At 37.3% G+C, this 23,863-nt stretch overlaps 4 protein-coding genes across 8 annotated transcripts; 1 reads left to right on the top strand and 3 right to left on the bottom strand.

The window, feature by feature from the left end:
* The first annotated feature begins 1,629 nt into the window (after positions 1 to 1,629).
* On the top strand, positions 1,630 to 3,235 carry HYH (HY5-homolog). Of its 2 annotated transcripts, none has more exons than XM_008224094.3 (4): positions 1,630 to 1,897; positions 2,127 to 2,337; positions 2,608 to 2,764; positions 2,873 to 3,235. In XM_008224094.3, the coding sequence occupies exons 1-4, from the start codon at positions 1,756 to 1,758 to the stop codon at positions 2,927 to 2,929; spliced, it is 567 nt and encodes a 188-aa protein (XP_008222316.2). In that variant the 5' UTR covers positions 1,630 to 1,755; the 3' UTR covers positions 2,930 to 3,235. The 2 variants fall into 2 exon arrangements, with proteins under 2 accessions (XP_008222316.2, XP_008222315.2); XM_008224093.3 differs by having other exon boundaries at positions 2,034 to 2,337.
* LOC103322205 (pectin acetylesterase 10-like) lies at positions 3,169 to 7,972 on the bottom strand. Of its 2 annotated transcripts, none has more exons than XM_016792385.2 (12): positions 7,168 to 7,972; positions 6,584 to 6,666; positions 5,929 to 6,058; positions 5,740 to 5,813; positions 5,353 to 5,439; positions 5,150 to 5,274; positions 5,006 to 5,066; positions 4,452 to 4,505; positions 4,237 to 4,314; positions 3,899 to 4,004; positions 3,628 to 3,815; positions 3,169 to 3,486 (listed from the first exon to the last, which is right to left on the bottom strand). In XM_016792385.2, the coding sequence occupies exons 1-12, from the start codon at positions 7,373 to 7,375 to the stop codon at positions 3,379 to 3,381; spliced, it is 1,302 nt and encodes a 433-aa protein (XP_016647871.2). In that variant the 5' UTR covers positions 7,376 to 7,972; the 3' UTR covers positions 3,169 to 3,378. The 2 variants fall into 2 exon arrangements, with proteins under 2 accessions (XP_016647871.2, XP_008222318.2); XM_008224096.2 differs by having other exon boundaries at positions 3,628 to 3,773.
* A 351-nt stretch (positions 7,973 to 8,323) lies between these two features.
* LOC103322226 (protein NRT1/ PTR FAMILY 4.5-like) lies at positions 8,324 to 11,554 on the bottom strand. The gene is made up of 6 exons (XM_008224119.3): positions 10,868 to 11,554; positions 10,658 to 10,751; positions 10,346 to 10,563; positions 9,831 to 10,253; positions 9,611 to 9,735; positions 8,324 to 9,480 (listed from the first exon to the last, which is right to left on the bottom strand). Exons 1-6 carry the CDS (start codon positions 10,868 to 10,870, stop codon positions 8,562 to 8,564), a joined length of 1,782 nt encoding a protein of 593 aa, XP_008222341.3. The 5' UTR covers positions 10,871 to 11,554; the 3' UTR covers positions 8,324 to 8,561.
* Positions 11,555 to 11,695: 141 nt separating this feature from the next.
* Positions 11,696 to 19,360, bottom strand: LOC103322203 (Alkaline-phosphatase-like family protein). Of its 3 annotated transcripts, XM_008224092.3 has the most exons (20): positions 18,774 to 19,358; positions 18,660 to 18,694; positions 18,454 to 18,575; positions 18,107 to 18,196; positions 17,860 to 17,979; positions 17,678 to 17,761; positions 17,516 to 17,593; positions 17,015 to 17,140; positions 16,842 to 16,931; positions 16,380 to 16,415; positions 16,229 to 16,284; positions 15,491 to 15,635; positions 14,391 to 14,835; positions 14,179 to 14,270; positions 13,460 to 14,009; positions 13,064 to 13,199; positions 12,799 to 12,840; positions 12,345 to 12,501; positions 12,145 to 12,228; positions 11,696 to 12,056 (listed from the first exon to the last, which is right to left on the bottom strand). In XM_008224092.3, exons 1-20 carry the CDS (start codon positions 19,034 to 19,036, stop codon positions 11,916 to 11,918), a joined length of 2,892 nt encoding a protein of 963 aa, XP_008222314.2. In that variant the 5' UTR covers positions 19,037 to 19,358; the 3' UTR covers positions 11,696 to 11,915. The 3 variants fall into 3 exon arrangements, with proteins under 3 accessions (XP_008222314.2, XP_088902981.1, XP_088902982.1); XM_089046855.1 differs by having other exon boundaries at positions 17,516 to 17,761; positions 18,774 to 19,360; XM_089046856.1 differs by lacking the exon at positions 17,860 to 17,979.
* Between the last annotated feature and the right edge of the window lie 4,503 nt (positions 19,361 to 23,863).

Genomic DNA, 23,863 nt, shown 5'->3' with positions numbered 1-23,863 from the left:
GGGCGTGCTTTGAATTCAACTCTGTTTTCCTATTTGGACAAGTCCCTTCGACTTTATTTCAATTTTAGAAACAACCCAATGGGCCAATTGGTAACACTATCGCTTTTTGTCCCCAAAATAATAATAATAATAATAATAATAATTTATGGATCAGTGTAAAATCATGAACTAGACAAAACATATCTAAATCCTAAGCTATTATCTTATTTCTAATTAGTTCTAAATTTAACATTGAAAATAGAAAAGATTTCAAGTTCGAATTCTCATTTGTGAAAGCTGTTATCTTATTTATCTTACATGAAATAACACATTCGAATCTCTAAAAGAAGAAGGTCAATTGATACCACTATCAATTATGGATCAGTGTAAAATCATGTAGTTGGACAAAACACAACTAAATCCTAAGCTATTTATCTTATTTCTAACTAGTTCTTAAGGCTGTGATATCTTATTTATCTTACATGACATAACACATCCGAATCTCTAAAAGGGTTGGTAGTGACTAGTGAGGCAGCAAGTCCAAGAATCAAGGATGTACAGCATGCAAGCACAGGGGCAGGCAATGCGTGACGCGAGAATGGTTCCAGGAGCTGTGAATTTTGTGGTCTTTGACATGCCAGGAGTCTCTCCGTCTGTAAAGTTAAAGCAAACTAAAGCAAAGCTTTCCAACTTTTTGACTTGCTCCATATCCTATTTATTTACTATGTTTTGGATATGTGGATGCGCACCAGGACTTGGCCCACCATGGTTGGTTGAATTGAAACTTGAAAGTGAAAGATGTGATTATGGAATATTGTTTAATAGGAATTTGGATGATTTCATTTGTTTGTTGTTAGTTTCTTCCATAAACTACAATAACATATGCCTTCGAAAAATTATATACCAGAGCATAACATGTTCTAAAATATTAATGTACCACATTAAAAGAGAAAGAAGGGAAAGAGGAGGAAGAATATATATAGTTTTTATTGAGGGATATCTCAAATAAAGTTTATTTGAGGCACATTCTTATAGGGCATACTCTGCATTGTATTTCACTAATTCAAACTGTCTATTTTGTAGATATTCATTCAAAGATTATCCTTATAAAAAATATTTGAATCCGATGTCATTAGACCACTTAATTAAATTATTGAAATTTTAGTACTTTCTTGAAGCACCATGTTCATTAATTTTATAGGACACAATTAGATGTCTAAATAGTTTTCAATTTGTCTACTTTTTTGCAAAAATGATTAATGAATGAAAACCTAAAAAATAAATAGTTTAGATCGTTGAAAAATATTCGTAGGGTACCCTAAATGTGGTCCCTCAATATAAAGAACTGATATACAGAGAGGTTCTATTGAGGTGTCCCTTTTACAAAGCAATATTCTAAACTACTCTAATGTACGGAATCAACTCAAGTACGAGGCGGACACACTGCCTTGCTTGGCGTAACATACATCTGCAAATAAAAATATTTTTTTAGTTTGGCTGTTATTGGAGAAAAAGAGAAAAAATGGTTGGTTGTGTGTTGTTGTGGGGAAAAGTGGAGCGCGGTTGTGTTTATATCAACGTGTTCCTTCATGAGCCAAAGCTTTGCTCACAACACAGGTCTTCATATCCATCATACTGCTTTGCTTTGCTTTTCTGCCTCGACACTCAAAAACCCAAACAAACACACACATAAATCAATATTAATTTATTCATAACCTCTTCATCGAGAGAGAGAGAGAGAGAGAGAGAGAGCAGAGCTATCTAGCTGCTAAAGCCATGTCAGTCCCCATCAAACCAGGAGATGGTAAAGCCAAAAACCCCATAATGCCCTCCAGTTTGGACCAACAGCCATCTGGGTCTTCTTCACTGAGGCCTCATTCTCTTCTTGTTCATCAAAACAATAAGAAGAGCAAACTAGGTTAGCTATTTTTAATTAGTTTTGTGATACTTTTTTGGTGACTGGAAATTAATAATGCTGCACATTTTTCTTTTATTTCTATTAATTGTTGATTTTGAATGTATATTTGTATTGTATGTACTGGGGTCTTAATTAGACGTTCCTTGGTTTTGGTCATTGGATGATGATGATGATGGTGATGATGATGATGATGGTGATGGTGATGATGGTGATGATGTGAATGTTCCAGAAGAGAGCGACGAAGATATGTTCACGGTTCCGGACGTGGAGGCTTTACCTCCTCCTTTCAATAACATCACTTCTAATAATACCTCTTCCACCACCAATGCCACCGGCAGCACCAACAACAACAACAACAACCCAGAAGCTCAGTCTGGCTTTCCGGCAAAACGCCGCAGAGGCCGAAACCCAGTTGATAAGGAGTACAGACGACTCAAGAGGTACTATTTATGAAATATTGTCAAATTAATATCTTCTATATTTTGTTTTACACAAGTGTTATGTATGTACAAATTGCATGCATGCACATATAGCTGGGAAACAACTTGCTACTATATAAAGGCATGTACAGGTATGAGAAAATTAAATGTTGATGTGAAATAGATATAAATATATATGGGTCGATCTGATCATATCAGCTTAGTAATAAGTTCATTGAAATGTTTGTAGTGACTTGTCAAAAAAATTGTCCAATTTAATTTGGTTTGCAGATTGCTAAGGAACAGGGTGTCTGCTCAACAAGCTCGGGAAAGAAAGAAGGTTTACGTCAATGAACTGGAATCAAGAGCCAAAGAATTGGAGGATAGCAATTCAAAGTTGGAAGAAAAGATCTCTACACTCGTCAACGAAAACGCCATGCTTCGAAAGGTGAAGTTTCTCTCTTACTGTTAAATTAGTACTAATTGTGGTTTACAAATGTGAACTCTGTGTGGTTGCATTTTATTATTTTGACATAATTCATTCTCTGTCCGTCAGGTTCTTATGAATACAAGGCCGAAAGTGGACGAAAGCATTGAGCCAAAGGCAGGATAAGTAAGAGCAGACAAGCATAAGGTGCTGTTTTAGGCATTTTAGACGAACATATTTAGAAATTTTAGAGTCCCGTTTCGACGAAAATGTGAATCAGGGCCTTCAGTCCCCCCACCACATATGGCAGTTGTGCATCAGTATGTGTTCTTGTTTCAATATGAACTTTTATCTTCTCCGTTTGCCATGTATTTATTTAAATACGTGTTTATGTTTTGGATGAACTTCATTTGAGGAGTTGCTTCTTTTCTGTATACAACACATGAATGACTTCATTGCTGATGAAAGATAATCAAGATGCGAACATTTATATATTGGCTCATAAAGACAATAGATGAACTTGCTGATCGCTCTTCGAGCTTCACAGCGATGACTCGGGTTTAAACAGAGATTGTTACATGCCCTTGGCAATATAATTGCGGCAGAGAAGACATAAATAGATGATACATAAATCTTCACCTAAACACCAGATTATGGCAGCTCTTGTCACAAGGGTATGGACAATCTATTGCCTTGATAGTAACTCGATCGAAATACCAGTTTCCGACTGATTTTGCTATCCCCTGCAGATATATAATGGATTGCATGAGTACACCACACAGACAGAGAGACTCGTCTATAACAAAAAATAATGTGAAAAATAAATGACAGGGAATTTGTGCATTATGTAACTTATGAAATAATTAGTACAAAATAGGGCATACCTTATTTCCAATATGGGGAGAATTTTGAGAAAACCATGTATCTTGTCTCTCAGTCTGGCAATGAGCAAAGCAAGAATTTATGAATAACCCATTTTTACTGGCCCTTGAGAAGCCACTTACAGCCTTGAGCATTTGATTCCGGAAACCTGATTTATTGAAAAGCATAAAAGATACAATTGGAATCAAACCTGAAATACAAAGCATTGAGCTTATAATTAATCATCATTAGGAACACAAAGCATAAAGACGCTAACAAAACTAGTGAGATTACCTTGGAAAAAGTTCATCTGCCATGCAGCACAACGCGCATGATTTTTTGTGCATTCATGCCAAAGGCCATTAGGATCTGCTGTTGGTGAAGCTAAACTGGCCTGGATCTGATTAAAGGATAACAAAAATTCAAATTGATCATTCAGTCATCAGGTAATATAGTTCTACTGCAAGATATAAGGTCGTTCATGCAGTATGAGAATATACAAGCTCATAAGAGACCTTTTATGAGGCATATTAAGAGTCATATGGTAGAAGGGACTTTAAAATAGTTTCAACTTTGAACAAATTAGTTCCTCAGGGGATACAAAGGATGCACACTGGCAAATCTTAACTCACCTGCCACGTATCATAAGCTGCATTGACCAGAAAAAGGGGGGTCTTGACACTTGCAATTAAGTGCTGCGGGAAAAAGCACTGAAATTCGAATGATATAGTTAATAATTAAGACTAAAGGGGAAACTTCATTTCTGAAATCGGGTTCATTGTATAATTTTTTCTTCTTCTTTTGCTTAAGAATTTCTCTGAGGATTAAATACGAGAAAAGAAACTACCAAAGTCGGGTTGAGGCGATTGGTACAACTCCATGGAAGACTCTTGTATGCTCCCTGCAAATAATTATATCTATGTTCATAAAAAGTTCCCCAGATGAAACCAGTAAAAAATTGTAGGAGTTCAACAGTCAATGACAAATTGCATCTGTCTTCTGCTTTATTACCACTTATTATTACCATAGCTAGTTCATACTATCATCATATCCAACAAACTTACATCCACATAGATACAGCCCCATCTTTCTGAGCTAACTATCTGATTATTTTGTGAATTGACTCTTCTAGTTACCATATTACTTTTTAGCACAGATCAGGAGACTTAGAAATCTACTGATTGGAAAAGTAATTAAGATCACTTGTTTGCCTACTTTCAGCACACGCCTCCATAGTACCCATTTACATTTGAGGATCAGCAAGAATGTAATTTGGCATCTATAATTAGTCATTGCAGTTTCAATTCACAATAAGCACATTAGAATCACCTAGATTTTATCCCTTAGGACTAGAATTTTAAAAGGCGGATAAAGAATAATCTATTTTACAATGGATAATACCTGTAAGCTAACCACTCGTCTAAACATATTTCTCAATGTGCGCCTACCAGATACATCAATTCTGCAATTTCAGAGAACACCATTATTATCCGAGTAAAATTCGAAAGGCATGTCAAAAACTGATAAAAAGAAAAAGATTATTACACATCAAGAAATAATCCAGCATCACTCAAGCACTTGACTCTAGTAGTTCCATGAAACATGGCACGAAACTCATCACAATGGAGTACAGTTGCAACACCACCAGCAGAACATCCAGAAAGAAGAGCCTAGAAATCCAAAGTAAAATGTATAACGTTAGCAGAAGAAAGAAACAATATAATCTCCAAAAAGTCAGTAACAAAGACCTGATTAGCATAGCGCATTCCCTTTGACATCAAATCTGCCATAGCAGCTTCCCAGATGCGTTGGCCTCGAAAATACAATTGGGCTGCCTGAGCATCAAATAATAAGCAACTATATTTTCAGTCATAAGCAATGCAAGGTTGACCTGGCCAATCTATAAAAAAGGGTCCTCCAGAGTGTTGGCTTTAGCTATAAGAAATACTGCTTGGTTTGAGTGCAGCAAATGTCTAATAATAGAAATCTTAAGAATTTGTTACATCACAACTACCAGTATCTACATCAACTTTATTTTATTTGAGTTCCTCACATCTGGTGTTTGGAAATTAAGCAACAAAAAAATCTTCTATGAGAAAGTATATAGAAGCCTGTGATCATTGATTCCCACTTACCTCATTTTGACTGTCACCACCAAAAGATGCACCATCACAATATCGAACCTTGACTCTGTTCCAGTTGTAAAAGTCTGCAATAAATATGTCCCATTCAGAATATCAGATTACTTATTACTCCAGAAAGAAATATAAAGGGCAAGTAGAGCTTTATGTATAGATAAATAAGGACGCAGCCAGATATGCCACCGGGGTTTTCTCCAGCTTTGTTGCTCAATATCCCTGCAAATGGTATCTGCTTCTCCATATATGCTGATGAACCACGACGAGTTTTCTTTCGATAGACACAATTTCTGATTGTATCACACCATCCTCCTCCCTGTAAATAAAAGAAGTTTAACAAAAGGTGAGTTTAACAAGTAAAAGAGTTGGGACAAGCACAAAAAGTAGGAATTCCCCATCTAATTCCCAGTATAAGAAATGCCACAGAAATGTAAGGAGCACAGTATGATGCTGCTGATATCCAATTCTTTCACTTTGCACTAATCTGTATATGGTAACTCAGGCTCCCAGTCTCCCTCACAACTAAGAAATTGAACTTCAAAATGAAAGAAATTCTTCTTAGCTCCAATCCGTGTTACTGGTGAGCTACCCAATAAAAGAAACAAAGTGATACCAAGTCTCTTCCCTGATAGCTCAGGATAAGGCCTATTTCCTGCATCTCCTTTAGACCCATACAAAAGGCAAAGATGAACAAAATAACTTAGGCAAGCGAGAATCTTTAGATGGTAATACAACTGAACAATCACCCAATGATCTCAATTGTGATGATGATAAAAACAGAACTATCATAGTGCTCTCTTTCAACTGCATGACAAGTCTTAGTTTGCTTCCGATGACATACCTCCAACTGAATGAGCCAACTGTTTGCTCCTGACCCATATCCACGGTGGATGTGGTAACCGGGTAATGTTCCATCTAGGCAGACTGCACATAGAGAATACAGAAGTCAAGAAATCACTAAAGAATTTAACTAACAGTCTGCAGGGCATGCTCTAGTTTACTGCAATTGAAATATTTGAATAAGCCCTGGTTTTTATGCAAACATGATATAATTACCATGAGCACAAAGCAGGTAAATACATTATATGAAGACCAATCATATGACTCAAGGCATTCAGGAAACACGGTCAGTTCCTTTTCCTTATCATTGTGAAATTGGCCACAGGAGCATTCAAAGAAACAGATGAGTTTTAACAGAAAAATAAAATGCTCTTGTCATGCCATTGAATCCATCCAACGATTTGAGAAAGAAGCAAACTTTAAGAATAAAATATCAGGAAGGGGTATGCCCATCAAGACAAACCGTAATATGCAATAGATAGAGCTGATAAAGAGAACTTTTTATTTCTTGTTTCTCTTTAGTAATTAATACTAGCAGTCTAGTAGGCATGGTCCATGGAGGTAAGGTGAGGGATAGAGGCAAACCTGCTCCTTTGGCAGCAGCTCCATTGATAAGAGTGAGACCCACCATCAAGGGTCTGCTGAACACCCCATAACCATTAGGTCCATAACCATAGACATTACTCTCAGTATAATGCAAGTCTTCTTCTTTTGTACCATTCACATCCGCATAACCATCCGTCCTTCTGCACAACACCATCCCCATAAACCCCAAAACCCACAACAGCTTCATATTGGCTGGACCTCTCACTCTCACTTGCTTTGCCCAGAAATCTCTTTGCACAGCGAAACAATGGTAAAAGCTACACCTAAGACAATGTTGAGATTTTAATAAAAATAACCCAAATGCTGATTAGAAAAATAGAGTTAAATTCAGAGCCTTTTCTTTAATTATTTCACTGTATTTCAGCTGAAGAAAGGGGGTGGTGCATAAGAAAAGAATAAAGAAATGGAAGGGGGGAGACAGAGATACAGAGAAACAGAGAGAGAATGTGACTGAAGGCGGGATGGTAATAATATGAAGAGGAATGTTGTCGTAAAATGAGGAAGTGAGCAACCCAACGGTTGGCAGTGGCTAAAAATCAAATATTTTATGAACAGCGAGATTTTAGAATTCAGCAAGACATTGGAAAAGACAAGACAGTCAAAGTTATTTACTAAAAATAAAGAAAATGGTGGAGAAGAAGCGGGAGAGAAATGGGTTTTTCTCCATTTGGTCAGGTCAACTTGCATTTTTTCATGAGCTCACAAATTCTAAATTTAGGGTGGATTTAATGATGGTTTAGGCCAAGTGCCAAGATAAACGCAATCCACAGTGTAGCACCTAACTATTGAGAATGGCCGCCGACACTCTATTTAATGACCAACCATACCCAGCAGAGCTGTACCACACTCTCACACTTCCGCTCACTGATTTGGTATCTATGCATGAACATGACCCCATACTTATAAATATCTAACATTATCATCCCTAGTAAGTGACATTTCAATGTCATACATACCATCATGAGTTCTTATCCTAGGCCTGCTAATGCATATATCCATGTCCCACATTCCCACCTGTCTTGACAACTTCAATGTTATGCATGCACAAGAAATTATTGTATGGCACTAGAATATTTAAAAAAAATGACCTTATAATAATTAATATCCGTGATTGATATAATATTCATACTAGAAATTCCCAAATCAAATCTTCATTTTTTTTCCTTAATTTTGGGGTGGTACAAATTACAATTATACATGATGTTGTGGTCCATGCATCCACCTATATATAAATATATATATTATATTACTACTCTTCATAAAAACAGCCTTTCATACCATGATTGTTCCACGTTTTTAGACACAGAACTCAAAATTTTCTCTATGCATGAACTCAAAAAAGACATAGTAGTTGTAGTTGGTGCCATCCAATTTTACTTGGCTCCGTTCTGTTTTTCTTCTTTCTCTTCTGCCTTGGACACAATGCTTACACTTGCAGAGAAAGATTGATCATCTTTGCGTCCACCGGCTTTGAGCAACATTTCCTCATCGAGTGAAATATCGTTCTTATACTTGTACCATTTGGCACACCAAACATAAACTGCAAAATTCAGCACACTGAGAATTGCCAGGAACCAATAGAAAAGGTCCGCGTGGCTTTTGTTCATGTCACGCCCTTCTAGCCACCCTGTCTTGCTCTTTGTAAGCTTGCTGGTGATCAAGTTAATGAGCTCAACAAAAACCGAGCTCAAGTAGTAGCCAATGGACAGAGAGAGCCAAGAGAAGGAAGTGGACAGAGACCTCATGCCAACAGGAGCCTCAGTATAAAAGAACTCCATGAGCCCCACAAGTGTAAACATGTCAGCAATTCCAAATATGGCATAATGAAAAGAGAGCCAGAAGAGGCTGATTTTGTGATTGTGGTGAATGATTTCATGCTTTCTCTTCACTTCTACAATCCCTGCTATGGCCATTGAGATGGCTGAGAGGACAAGCCCAACACCAACTCTCTGCAGGTGGGTTATGCCATTGGGGTGACCTGTGATTTTTCGCAAAATGGGAACGAAAGCAAATTCGTACATGGGTATGAGAAGGGACATGAACGCTAGAGGAATCACTGGGATTGAGGCTGATGGGACGTCAAAATTGCCGATGCGTGTGTCCATGAGGGTGCCTTGCTGGATTGAAAGGGTTTGCAACTGGGCTAAGCATGTGTTCATGAGGATTGTGCTTAGAAGGATAGGCATCATCCTTGTCAAGACCTTCACTTCTTCCACTTGTGTGACTCTGCAAACTTTCCATTTTCCTGCTCCGTTCGTGCCTTTAGGGAGAACGGCTGCCTTGTCTAGCAATCTGCTCAAGTAGATATGGGGACTTGTCAGTGAGTTTTGTATATTTTGTTTATTTTATCGGGCATGCTTGAATAGCAAGTAACTGCGACAGAGAATGTGGTGATAACAAACTAAAGCTTTGAGGAACCTGCCTGAATTGATTGCTGTGGGGGATGAGCTCTCCTCGAGAAACAGATTCACGGTCGCGTATTTCATACAATTCATCAGGACTCTGGGGTACCACCAACCTCCAGTTCTTTACAGACACCACCAAAACCTGCACAATGGGTCATAGAAAATCAGTCTGTTACTGGCATTACTAAGCAAGGGAACAAAAGAGGGGGGAGAGAGAGAGAAAGAGAGAGATCAGACCTCCAGAACCCTTATCAAAGGGCTTTCTCCTGGCACTCGAACACGATAATATGGCTTTCCCAGAGCAACAAAGATGAGACCAACAGCAGCACAGGACAAGGAGATGATAAATCCTATGTCCCATCCAACATTTGAGCTCACATACACCACAAACGTGACACCAACCACAGCACCAACTGTAATGCTAAGCAAAAACCAATTGAAGAAACTGGCTATGTACTTGTGCTCCTCTGGATCTTTGTGGTCGAATTGATCAGCTCCTAAAGCAGGGACAGCTCCTCTGATTCCACCTCCTCCAAGTCCCACTAAGCTAATCGAAGCATAAAACAGCAGGGCTTTTGTGCCATGCACACAGGTTGATTCTCCACAAGGTAAAGGTTGCAGTTTTGTGTCATGGGATTGAATTATGAGCAACATGTATCCCTGCAAGCCAAAACATATATATGCATTGATTAACATAAGAAACAAACTAATCAAATTAAGTATGTGGGAAGCTGGGAAGGAACAAGATTTACCAGCAATTCGATTGCACCGAAGAGTAGAGTCGTGTTGAGGCGATTCATGTAGGCATCAGAGATGAACCCTCCAACGATTGTGAGCAAGAATGTAGTGCCCAAGTAATTTGTTGTGGTGGTTGCGGAGCCAGAGAGGTCAAAGTGCATGACGAACATAAAGTATAAAACCAGGCTTGCCATGTTAGCCACAAAGCCTATGCTATCCAGGAACATCATTGCTGCATATATATGAACGCAGTTTAATTATTTGCTGCCTTAAATATTTAATTTCCTCCAGTTTCCATATCGTACATTAATCGATCCATCACTTACCAAAGATAAAACGGTTGGCCTTAAATCCACCGTGATTTAGTTTCTTCATAGGTTCATAGGCTAAGTTTTTAGTGCCAACTTCACTGTCCAACCCCTGCAAATTGGAACTAACTAATATGAGAAAACCACATAAAATATGTTGTAGTTCTAAACATGAACAACCATGCATGTTACTTTACTTCTTTTGCTTTTGTTTAAAATTGTAATTACCATGGCCAAGGATGGTAGAGACTTCTGGGAGAAGAAGAGTGCGTGAGGAGAGAGAGACAGGGCTCCTGGTGTAAATGGTGAAGGAGGTTCCAATTAGATATATACATATATATAACAGAGTGAGCAGCATTGTACTACATATAATAATAGCCAAGGAATTAATGTTTTGTTAAGAGCATAAAAGATTACGCCATCATCATCCCAATGCCAATGCCATCTAATTAGTGGTAGCATACAAAAACAGTGCCATGCCATTTGCAAGACCAAACCAGCATAAGCCGACGGACCGGCCATGAGAGATCCAACACTGATCTCAATCAAGGTAGCTTCGACAGCGAACGGCTCTAGCTTAATTTATACACCAATCATACGTTCTGCTATTATATATATATGTTAATTACAAATGTCGTTTTCAAACACGTGATGTGCAACTACAAGGGGCAACATTAGATGACAAATTACTGAGTAATATGAAAGGTAGAACCAAAGATTATTAGTTGGAGAGAAGTTCCCAAAGGTGACTACAGGGAGTCGTTGTTTAGATGCCTTTTTTTCTTTTTTTGTTGCTTTTTGGGGTGTGAGATTCTGGCTGCTCATGAACGGCCTATAGGGCATCAGATGCTTTGGTGGCTTTCTCATTTGAAGACCATAGCTACCCAACAAAACGTCCAAATCCACCTCCCCTCGCCCTCCACATGTCTCAGTTTACAAGCGGATCTTCCAAAATCCCTTTGCCTCCAAAGTTCATACAAACTGAGTTGCATCATTGATTTCACATCCAGTACTCATCACAATTGTATTTTTCGTCAATTTTTAATGCGCTTGACCTTCTGAACCAATATGCTGTTTATTAAATCTCGACAAACAAGAGCTTCAATCAGGTTGGTTGTAAATATTACACAATATTCCTTTCTAATAATGCCAGCATTTGGTTGTGAAGTTACAGCAAAATTTTCTATGCAGATTTCAACTTTACCTCGCATGAATTTGCTCCAATATCCAATAACAAATGTAGACAAAATTTTGGAGTTGATTACATGTAGGGTTTTTATTTTTTGGTAGACAGATCTTGTACGGCATCGTCTTCTACTTCACTGAAATAGTAATGTGAGGCCAAACAAACGAGTATATCTGTGAGGATCAGACCCGCCACATCAAAAACAAACTTGGGAGCAAATAAACCCCATACCTGCGATTTAAACATGTGTTATGGGTTTTAGCTGTGCAAAAATTGTTGTGGAAACAATAATAAAGTTGTGTTAGAAAAACGCCTTTACCATTAAATGCCGCCTGTGCATCGTAACACATATTATGGTGGCTGTGACTGAAGTTGCCATGATGAGCCCATAAATCATGTACACCTAAGACATCAACAATATCAACAATGACCAATCAACTTTCAAAAGGATCCCTTTTACAAGAACAAAGATTACAACAATTGTCAAACATATGATCTATACGCACAGAAAAAACTTACCAGAGATAGTCGCGTGAGTATGAACTTCTTCTCTTTCTCGCTCTGACCCAGGCGTGCGACAAGAAATGGAACTCCAAATATAGGAAGGATGAGAGAAAAACCAAATGTGTCCATTGTAAGAAGGATTGCTTGGGGAACTAGGAGGAACTCTTCAAACCTGAAAATAATATGGGGCTTTTAATAAGCTACATCTACAGGGCAATGGATATAAGTCCTAGAATGTGAACAGTAACAAGGGCAAAAGTGGGAGCCAACACTACTGGGCTTACAAAAGAAAAGTCTAAGTGAGCTCTAATCACTACTGAATCTTGAGCTTACAAAAGACAAAGGTCTAAGTGAGTGCTGAAATCTCTAATGACACATGTTGAACATGACCAGTGTGGGCTTCCTCAGTCCCTTGGATGTTAAAAAAAGTTAATAACTATATTCATGAAAGCGGATGCCCATGACTCACCCAGTAAATGCAGCACCATATCGGAGGCCATCAAAAGCACACCTGAAGAAAAGTTTGTTTTTGGGTTATGAAACACAAGAGCGCAAAAGATGAGAAAACAAATTTATTACAGAAAGGTTCAACTCTAGATAAGGTTCAACTCTATTTAAAAATGAAACAACAACTTTTTGTAGGAACAAAACCAAAGGGATTACAGAACCTAACACAAAATGTGCTGAAAAGAGAAATCAGAAAACATGAAAAAAGTGGGAAACAAACAACAAACCAATGACCAGTGCAGAAAAACAGGCACACAGCAAAAAGGCTCCACTGTGTTACAGGAACAGGATCAAGCATCCTATTCCAACTGCCTCCATCTTTGACATCCAGTTCTATGTTATCCAGCCTCATTATGCAATAGCCTGTCAAAAGGTAGAACAGACTTCTTACATATACCAAAAGTTTCAGAAAAAGAGCACAAATTATTTTTAAAAACCTAACGTGTAATCCAATGAAACAACTTCTATGACTGAACAAATATCAAAATTTAAATAAATAAATAAAACAAGTCATGCAGAAAGGTGAATGCAAAAGTCTTGCATTCATGCAGAAAGAGAGTTTATTGGCCAAAAATATTCCATTCATTAGAAAACTAAAGCACCAAAAATGTAAATACACGCACCTCCAATTATGAATGCTAAAGCAACCCAGGGCCCCTGTTTTCCCAACAGAATAATGATTGTTGAGCTCCATGCAGAAAACATGGCGACTGTTTTAATATACAAGAGATTGCTGTGATCTGAGGATTTCCTTTTACTGAAAAGCTGATTAAATGTCAGTAATAACAATTGTCCAAATCCAATGGCATATATTAGTCTAGGAATATAACTTCTTCCAGTGCCTTTAAGCACCCAAGCCAGATTCAATCTGTCACTTTCTGAAGCCCAATGCACTGCTATTAGCATATAACTTAAATTAGTTCCCATGATAATATACTTCCAAATACCCTTTGAAGAGCTTCTAGTAATGGCCTCACGCAGCAAGAATGCCAATAAAATCAGGGCAACTACCGGTAAAGCTTCAGCAACAAAATTCCAAATTGGAAACCCTGCAGCAATCCTGAGCATCCACGAAGGATATGCATTCATAAAATCAGAACTAGGAGCCTGCTTCGACAATCCAACTTCAATAGTAAATCTGCAAATGGTGATCAGAAGAAGGAAAACAAATGCCTGCAATTATATCAGTGAAAAATGATCATTACAAGAAACCATATTTCTATTTTTCTGTCAGTTATACAGTCACATATTTCTTCATATAAAACAGTATGTTCGCAATATTTAATGAAAGGGTCTTGGTTGGGGAACAATTATAGAAACCCGAGGTAAATAAACAACTTACTTCTAATATCATCTTCTTCTTCATGATTGAATATCGCATCTTAACTAGTGCAGTTGTAGCCAAAAGAAAGCACGCCACTTTTCCTTCTTCCACTGCTCTCAAAGTTCCCATCAAAGAAAAAAGAAGAAAAAATGAAAAAGTTAATTTCCCAATGTGAGCATTAACCCTGGATTCTGTGCATCATACAGAAATGAACAGTACCTATTACTTACAGATGAAACTATTCGAGAGGAAGCTGCATGCACGTATGACCACCATAAAACTAGAAAAAATCAACCCGAAGGAAATCCCAGAATCTCCAGATGAAGTAAAAGAAAAACCATATTGCTCCTTCACTTTCTTAATTACAAGGAAGTGGATAAGAAGTGATATCAACATAATGCCAAGTCCAGTACCCATCATCTTTAAATTAAACTCAGTCCATTTGGAGCGGGCAAGTTCAGCAACACTTGCTAGGAATTCAGAATACAAATCAGTTTGCCTCCTTAGAGCAGGCAATAACTCATTGTGGCTTTCCTTTTCATGTAACAGCAACTTCTGTGTAGTATGTGACCATTTTTCCTCTGCTTTAGCATACATGCTTGCTATGTGCAACAAGTCTTCATTGGAAAATCCAATAACAGATGAAGCTGAATAAATATCTATATATCTTTTCACCTAAACAAGAAGAATCCAACTGTTATTTAAAATAAATGATACCGGAGGGTCAAAATTTTCTTTTGAAACAAAACGTTGCGAAACAAATATACGCTGACAAGTCATATCTTTTTGGAGATCTACAATGCCCATCTCCAACTCTGAGTCCAGAAAACCATAGAGCCAAATGTGCTTCATTTTGTTGAGCATATTCTAATGAATTTTGATGTCATGTCATCTGACAGGTTCTTATACTATTGCTGTATGCCCATCAAATGATGAGCTTTCTCTTTCTCAAAATAAAACTGCCAAAACAGCTTCTTTATATTCTGATAAACATGCTGTTGGCGTGATATATTAGGTTTAGGGTTTATTATTATTTAATATAGTTGACTTTGTATACTTTGTACATCTTATAAATACCTCAGAATGAGAAGAATAAAAGAATTCAATTCATTCAGATTTCTAGACATGCCACTAATCTAGTCAAAGTGAGACTCACTACCTCTCCTCCCTTGAGAGGCGGATGGTCAGAGGGTTCGGCAGTAAAAGCGCAACCCATTTACTGCGTAACCTAATACAACCCGTGAAGTGGTTCGTCAAAAAAGGATCACTCATCCATTCCTCAAAGAATTAATGAAGTACATTGACATAATATAAACTTAAAAGTAAATACCTGCCAAGAATTGATGCAGAGTACATTGGCATAATTCAGCATCCATTCTTCCAACTTTGACTTATTTTGGTAATTTCCCACACTGTCTTCAAAATTCCATGTTCCAGCCCCTAAAGCATATAGCTGCGGATTAACACGCCCAATACTGAAAAGAAAACCAATGTCATAAGTGATATTACTTGCATACAAATTCTTAGAACAACAAAAAGCTAAAGACATGAAACAGCGGTAGAGATGTGAACCATCCACAATACATTGACTATCGTGAGACCTACATAAAAAATTTGGAAATGCAGGAAGCCAACATATGCTCCAGGATATGTAGACTGGAAAAATTATCAGAGTCCATTGACATTAGAAATAAAGTTTTCAAGCACGTTAAGCTTGTGAAGAAAAACACGAGATACTGACAATTGGACACAGTGAATGGCTGCATTTTTAGTGTACAATGCTCTAACAAACCGAGTACCATGTTAACAATCCAAAACAAAACCATATAAATCAACCATATGATCATTTGATTTCCTAAAAAGATACTAACAAAAACCAATTTGTATGCCATCTTACGCATTCATTGACTCAGTAAGGTTTGCTACACTGACAGATTTATCTAATAAATTGCTTTATGGTCTTTTCAAGTTTAAAAATGAGCAACCTGGTTGAATACTGTACTGCATGTAAGCACTGAATGACATGTATAATGGTGAAACTTATATTGACAGGATGCTTACACTACACCTTCCAAAAGGAAAGGGGATACCAAGCAGCGCCGATACCGTCACTGCAAAGTCAAGCTGCAGAGAGTGACTTGGACTAAGGATGGGTGTTTGGAAATATATCATAAATTACATCAAGTAAGATGAAAAAAAAAATGTTAACCCATTCTAACCTGCTGGATGGAACTGAAGCAAATATTCCTCCTTCCCTAAAACCGTACAACAAATAATTAATCAGAAGAAAACAAATTGGCTTATGACTCATAATAACCTAATTAAAAATGACATTTCAACGAAGATACTTTCTTCTTTAAAATTCTTCAACGAAGATATCTTCTATAAAATTCTTCAACCAAGATAATTTCTATCAAACGTCTGGAAGACAAACTAGTTCTGTTGACATATCTAATCAAGTTTCATTCACCACTATAATATGAAAACTATTTTTTGTGAATTTAAATATCTCACAGTCCAACCAATTTAAATGTTTCTTTTTTCTGTTTCAAGGAAATAAAACTGAACCTCCACTGAAGTAGAAAAGGATGGCAAAGGGAGCAACTAATTCAAAGTTAGAAGATCTCCATGTAACGTATAAGCCACAAGCATATATGTGTACTTTGGGAGAGAGGCAGTACCAAATCAAGTCCACAAGATGAAGCCTCAAACTCTGATGGTAAGGGAGATGGGGGATTCTTAAAGCTCACAGCAAAAATTGATGTCTCAACCTGCATTGTGTTTAAATTAAGCATTAGCGAACATAATATGAAAACCCTTTAAGAACAATATTCGTCTTATACATGTAATATACCTCTTCAGCACTCCCCCCACCATGATCTCCATTTACGGTCTGCCCATGATCACCCATCACAAGTAGAAGAGTATTCTCATGTAGTCCCCCTGGTGCAGACTGGCTCTCCAGTGCTTCAACTACTTTCTAAAGCAAACTGATCAGTTTGTTGAGGAAATTAGGGAAGGATAGATAAAAAAAGCTAGACCTATAGCACATTTTAGGTGAACACGACGCTGAGTAGAAAGGGTAACACCCAAACGTATGTTCCTAAAACAATATATTGCATGTCAACAACCTATTGGGAAAGTAAAACCAACGTCGAAAGAAATACGAAGGAAACAAACCTGACTATTCAATTTCAATTTTCAAAACAAAGAAAAAAACTGGGTAGTTTATCACATGGACCCAAAGTAACAAGCCAATTAGTAAGTGAACAAGAATTAGGAATCCATCGAAACAGAAAGTCCAATAAAGAATACTTTCCATGTGCAATTTCCATAAGTAAGTTTGAGGGTTTACCTGCAAGATGCTATTGTATTGCTCCAACTTTTCTATCATTTGCACAGAATCAACCCCAAAAATGTGCCCAGCATGATCCTGAGCCAAAAAGAAACCAAAATCAAGGAAACAAAAATATCCAAGTGTATTCATCACTGCAAAAATCAAGGAAACAAACCATACCACACCAAGAAAGTGTGCAATAAGAACATCCCAATCTTCTTGGTGCAAGAATGGAAGAAGGTGCTCAATGCAACCGTTGTCCACCTGGAACAGTAAGACAAATTACTTTTAGCCATCTTTATATGCAACAATATGACCGCATTCAAGGAAATGTTACTAAAAGTTTAGCATATAAGGCATACCGTATCAAGATCTCTAACATTAAAAGAGGGATAAGGAAACGATTTTTCAAAATGGTTTGGAAACAACTGCATCCATGTATCATCCCCCATCATCACAACTCGCTTTCCATTTTTAGCCAACTGCAAGTTGTTCCACATTTCAAATTTATGACAATAAGAAGTTATATAACTTGAAAAAAAGAAAATACAACACATGACATGATGCAAGTAAAGGGGTGGGGTCGGGGACAGATAGAGATACAGCAACCTGATGTATCAAGTTATCTTCAAGTATTGCTGGAGCCCCAAAGCTGTTCCCAACATCAATAAAAGTCGGCAGTCCACCGGTTGTCAAGCCCTAGAAAATATTGCAAAGGAAGAAATTGATGAAGTTAAAAAACTCATCCTTGACATAAAGCTGACAAGCAGGCTCTAATTTCACTGAAGTTGGAATATCAAAGCGTACTGTGAGACTAGAAAAAGCAAACCCAAATGTAATGAGCAGAAATTATAATTCATAGAAGCCATAAACTAAAAGTGGCGCATGAAGCATTCTACAGAGCAGCCATGTTGAAGCTAGCATTAGAATTCAGAACAAGGAAGTGATAAGCTAACCTTCAAACGCTGCAAACTTGTCGTAGGTGGATCAGCAATGGCTTTGAAAATCCGAGCAGATGATGCATTTTTAGCTGCCAGGTCTTGTACAAACTGTAATTTGTCCATCCATGGCCTTGATTCTACAACATATGATTTATTATACATTCGAATTTATAATCGTAATTGTATTTGCAGGCACTGAGTTGTGAGGTGAGAATGCTAACCTTGAAAAAAAGTACTGGGAGCTACAAAATCAAACCTGAGAGAAAGAAGATTAACAAATTGAGATGCCCACATGCTTATCTTCGATAAAATTTGATATAATGGAAATGGGTTACCTGAGAGCATCAAAAACGATGATGACAAGGCGGCCAATAGCAGGTTTGCTCCAACAACGCTGCTGATTCTGATCGACGGTGTCGTTTTGGTTCTGGTTTTGGTTTTCGTTGACGCTGAATGAACAAGGGGATTGCAAAAGGTCGGAGCAATTGCTGTAAAATGGAAGCTCCGTTCGAGTGAGCAGAAAGCCTCGGGTGAAGATGACAATGGCGACAACGTGAAGCGCCATGATCACCCAGTGAACCCATATTCGTTTTCCCATCTTACAAGTAATTACACGAAGAAGAAGCAGAAGAAACGACGACTGGTTACTTTGTTTCTTTATAAGGAAAGACCGTGGGCAGCCATTTTCAGGCAAATCTTATGAGATCCTCTATTTGAGGTGAGTGATCGATCACCGTGCCTTCATGTCTTCATTCATTGGGCTTTTACCGGTGTTCAAATGTAGGCAGCCATTAAATTTTCTCCGACTCCCGCAATTTCTTTCTTACAAGTTAGAGTAGCAAAATACGAAAATTGTATAAATGTCTTGCGGATTCACAATGAATAGTTCGAAAATCAAGAGTCTCAAGGCCCAAGTCTTGATTAATTAAATATTATTAATCAAGCAAGCCAATCATGTATAGCCTTTACTATCAAGCCTAGCAACTCACCAATCTTATTTAATTGGTATTAAGATGGAACCTTTTGTTTCCTCCAATGTGGGACATTTGCTTTCAAACTTCCAACATCAATTTGCCCCTGAACTTCTTGTATTACCTAATTTTTTTTGATTTTTCCCAAAACCTTTTTTCAGTCAATTAAAGATCCAAACTTTTTTTTTGCCAATATGCGTCTCCTATCTAAGTCCAAGTTTCCATTAAATATGAGAATTTATATAGCAAAAAGACATTGGCAAAAGAGGAGAATTCATATCCTTAATTGACTAAAAAAACTTCACGGGGCAAATTGATAGTTTAAAATTACTAGGATAGGCACGATCCTGTTTGTCCTTCAAATTGGAATTGAACCCAATACTTACACATGGTTCGGTTTGGTTTGATTTTTATACAAAGTATCTAGAGAAACCGAATCAAATAGGACCAATACAATTTCGATTTGGGCATTTTGCAATTTGGAATAAGAGAAAAAGAGGAAGAGGTGAAGAAGATAGAAATAGAAAGAAAAGAGAAGAATGTGAAGAGATAAAAGGAAGATGGATGGATTGTAACATCCCACATCGACCAACGGAGAGGGGGTGATGTGTCTTATATGTACATGTCTGCCTCCATCTAGCACGAGGCCTTTTGAGAGTTCACTGGCTTCGGAGTTATGAGAACTCCAAAGTTAAGCGAGTTAGGGCTAGAGCAATCCTCAGAATGGGTGACCCACTGGGAAGTTGCTCGTGAGTTCCTAGAAACAAAATCGTGAGGGCAGAGGAAGGGGCCTAAAGCGGACAATATCGTACTACGGCGGAGCCGATCCCGGATGTGACAATTTGGTATCAGAGCCACTCTGTCGTGTGGTACGAGTGTGTCGATGAGGACATCGGGCCCTTAAGGGGGGTGGATTGTAACATCCCACGTAGACCAACGGAGAAGGGTGATGTGCCTTATATGTACATGCCCGCCTCCATCTAACATGAGGCCTTTTGGGAGCTCACGGCCGGAGTCATGGGAACTCCGAAGTTAAGCTAGTTAGGGCTAGAGCAATTCCAGGATGAGTGACCCATTGGGAAGTTGCTCATGAGTTCTCAGAAACAAAACCGTGAGGGCAGAGGGAGGGGCCCAAAGCGGACAATATCGTGCTACGGCGGAGCCAATCCCAAGATGTGACATGGATAAAAAGAGGTGGAAAATGAGAGACAGAAGTCCAACAAGAGGAATGCCTTTGATTCACCAAAAAGAAAAATAACTGGGACTAGAGTTGTTATTTAATTGGGTATGAATACGACTAAGACAATTGAGTATTAATTGGGCTAAAGTCTCTAGATATTACTTAGGGTTACTAATGTGATTTGAACATTAGTTAGACTTAATAATAAATTTGGATATAAATGAATAACTAAGCTTAACATAATTGGTCCAGTTAAGTTTGGACTGATTTTTCCACGAAAAGAATCAAGATGGGTATCAATTTAAAACTGTCTAGTTCAATTTTTGAAAATTCATTTACTTTTTTGGTCAACATAGTTTTTTTTTTTTTTTTCTAGCTCGATTCACCGATTCAAATGCCCACCCTTATGTTATACCAATTAGCCAAATAGCTAGGAAAGTCCAAAGATCACAATGGACTCTCTCATACAATAATACTTACCTTTTTTCCTTTTTTTATACTCTGTTGTTTCCCTCTTTTCGGCCAAGTAGGCCGATTGAAGGACTTTTTGGTCCTTCATTAGTTGAATGCAAGGCGTGCCACTACTAAGCCACAAATTAGGGTTGAATGAAATGTGAGTAGATGGTGCGTTCGAAATCTGACTTTATTCAAACGATTGTTCGGCCGAGCTTGGAACCTCCTCATGGTCTAGGTTCTTTCACTACCTTGGAGTCAAGAGTTTATGTGAGCAATCAAATCAAGTGGAGTGGGTGGAGATGAAGATTGAAGGTGAAATGTAATGAAACAAAGAACACATGTGCAAAGTAAAAGGTGCTTGAATTTAAATATAATTGAAGGATAACTGCGGAAAGTAAAGTGTGTAAAATAAATAATTTAAAGTGTGTAAAATAAAGAATGTAAAGACAAGTGCATAATGTAAATTGCATAAATTAAATAATTGAAATGCGAGTGCGTAAAGTAAATGGTGGAAAGTAAACTACATTACGAACAACAATAAAGATAACATGAATTGAAGTTACTATGATTAAAATAGAATTGAAAAACAAGAACAAGAATGTAAAGGCATAATAAAATCTACCGAAACTAGAGCGGAAAATAAAGAACTAGGCTATGGCTACATTATGCTACTCCTAGGATAGAAATTGAAGAGAATGTAAAATGACAAGTTGTGTGTTGTGTCGGGGGTCTTTTCTCTCTTCCATAAGCTTGGTATTTATAGGGGCTTCAATGCATCTCAATTTGGTCAATGGTCAATTGGCCTTCAAATCAATCATAATTGCTACAAAATGTCTTCAATCCCTTGTCTCATGCATGTGATTTAATGTGAATAATAATATTTGATTTGATTTCCTTCCATCTTGAGCTCTCCCACAATAACTTCGGTTGACCATCAAGTTGGTATAATTCCTTCTATATTTGAATTGTAACATATGAGAAAATCCTCCTATGGATTATATCTCTCCTTATTTAAGCCTTGGCTAATTTTATGTATTCGACCACTTTTAGTCATTCGATCATATCTACACTTTTGGCCACATATAGGCTTTTGACCACTTTTGTGCTTTTGGCCAGTGTTCGGCCAGATTGATGTATTCCACCATATGTAGATATTCTTCCACATTTATGATTTTGGGCTTCTATCTGACCATTATTGATTAGGGCCACTAACATATACCTTGGGCTCACTATTAATTTAATTGTCGGATCTCAGGCCTGACCCTATCAAATTTCAACCAAGCCCAAACATTGCCCCCTGGTTTTTATGAATTTTGCCGCATGCTAAGTTTATGAAAACTTAAATTTAATTCTTTTTTACGAACACACGGCCGGTTCAAGACTTTACTCTTACATCGGCCTCTAGATGATCTTGAACTTCAAAATTATTTTCGTATTATTGCCAAAAGCAATCTTACTGTGAAAGTTTAATTAATTATTTTCATGCAACTGCACTCTTCATTCTTTGATAACAAATATTGTTTTTTATGGTCGTTATTAATCGACCCAATTTTATTACTTGTTTTTTTTTTTTTAGAACAAGCAAACCGTTGATTGGTCCTCTCGCTAAACATGCTACTTCTCTTATTTGAACTATTCTCACTAGGAAAGTAACCACACCATATTTTTATATAGAGATTTTTGTAGAAATGTCACTTGAACTTATACCTCAATTTCAATTTGTCATCTTAAAGAAAAATGTAGGAGAAATGTCATCTTAATTTTTCAAAGCCAAGGATTTGTCATTTGACATTAACACCATCCATTTTCCCATACATTTTAAGGGGATTTTAGTCTTTCCATTTTCAAGAAAAGAAAAAAAGAAAAAATAGACCTCTCTCTCCCTTTCTCCCTCACCCCTAACCACACCTGCTCCCAAAACACATCACACTGGACCCCCCCTTCCCTTGTTCTCTCTCTCTCTCTCTCTTTTCGCATGTAAATGGAAAAATACCAACAACAAAAAAAGAAAAGAAAAAGGTGGACTCTGTTTGGGTGGGTTGAGGGAATTTGTGTGTGGAGGAGGGTAGGTGTTTCATGGTAGATAGAGGAGGAAGAGGTTGTGAAGAGGGAAGGGGGGAATGTATTTCAAGGTGGGCGGAGTTGGTTGGAGTCGCTGGTGGCACACAGGAGATGAGGGAACGTGAGAAATTTTTTTTTTTTCAATTTTAATTGTTTAAAAGATATTTTTTAAAAAATTAAGAATGATTTTTCTATTTTTAAAATAACCTTAAAATGAATTGGAAAATTGGATGGTGTTAAAGTGAAATGGCAAATCATGGATTTTGAAAAATTAAGTTGGCATTTCTCTTAAATTTTTCTTTAAGGTGACAAATTGAAACTGAGGTATAACTTCAGGTGACATTTCTACAAAAATCCCTTTTATATATTTAACTCACTAATGAAAATTAGTTATAATAATTTGCTATAATCATGGCAAGATAATTTATGGGTAATGTCCCCTAATTAATATGATCAACCTCCTTTCGGTTCAAATAAGAAAGTAAATACACCTTTCTTTTCTTCTCCTCACAGTTTAAGATAAAGTATGTCATACCCATATTATTTACCATTAATTGGCTAGGGCAAAATGAGATTTCCTCTTCCCATTTGTTCACGTCAATATCTTGGAGATTTTTATAATTAGCCATTCATTAGCTTTAATAATAATAAGGAAAGACATTAATGTTAAAATTGGCCAACTCTTCACCAAAAACAAGGTATAGATAAGAACTTCAAAATTTAAATATGTGATGCATAAATAGAGTTACTTCATAAT

Source organism: Prunus mume, linkage group LG2, assembly GCF_029339155.1.
Source record: "Prunus mume cultivar Tortuosa linkage group LG2, ASM2933915v1, whole genome shotgun sequence".
NCBI classification, from domain to species: Eukaryota; Viridiplantae; Streptophyta; class Magnoliopsida; order Rosales; family Rosaceae; genus Prunus; species Prunus mume.
Note: the sequence above shows the minus strand (reverse complement) of the source record. Positions and strands in the feature narration are given on the sequence as shown.

Excerpts from the sequence above, each read along its gene's own strand:
- HYH (XM_008224093.3), top strand. The coding sequence starts at position 1,756 with ATGTCAGTCCCCATCAAACCAGGAGATGGTAAAGCCAAAAACCCCATA. Across the intron at positions 2,338-2,607 it reads GAGTACAGACGACTCAAGAG|ATTGCTAAGGAACAGGGTGT; the intron begins GTACTATTTATG and ends TTTGGTTTGCAG. Across the intron at positions 2,765-2,872 it reads AAAACGCCATGCTTCGAAAG|GTTCTTATGAATACAAGGCC; the intron begins GTGAAGTTTCTC and ends TCTGTCCGTCAG.
- LOC103322205 (XM_016792385.2), bottom strand. The coding sequence starts at position 7,375 with ATGAAGCTGTTGTGGGTTTTGGGGTTTATGGGGATGGTGTTGTGCAGA. Across the intron at positions 5,814-5,928 it reads CAAAGCTGGAGAAAACCCCG|ACTTTTACAACTGGAACAGA; the intron begins GTGGCATATCTG and ends TATTTATTGCAG. Across the intron at positions 3,816-3,898 it reads GCAGATGAACTTTTTCCAAG|GTTTGATTCCAATTGTATCT; the intron begins GTAATCTCACTA and ends TTTGTATTTCAG.
- LOC103322226 (XM_008224119.3), bottom strand. Across the intron at positions 9,736-9,830 it reads CTTTGATAAGGGTTCTGGAG|GTTTTGGTGGTGTCTGTAAA; the intron begins GTCTGATCTCTC and ends CCCATTGTGCAG. Across the intron at positions 9,481-9,610 it reads CCCCACAGCAATCAATTCAG|ATTGCTAGACAAGGCAGCCG; the intron begins GCAGGTTCCTCA and ends CTACTTGAGCAG.
- LOC103322203 (XM_089046855.1), bottom strand. The coding sequence starts at position 19,036 with ATGGGAAAACGAATATGGGTTCACTGGGTGATCATGGCGCTTCACGTT. Across the intron at positions 14,010-14,178 it reads AGAAGAAGATGATATTAGAA|GCATTTGTTTTCCTTCTTCT; the intron begins GTAAGTTGTTTA and ends ATATAATTGCAG. Across the intron at positions 12,841-13,063 it reads TTTTTCTGCACTGGTCATTG|GTGTGCTTTTGATGGCCTCC; the intron begins GTTTGTTGTTTG and ends ACTTTTCTTCAG.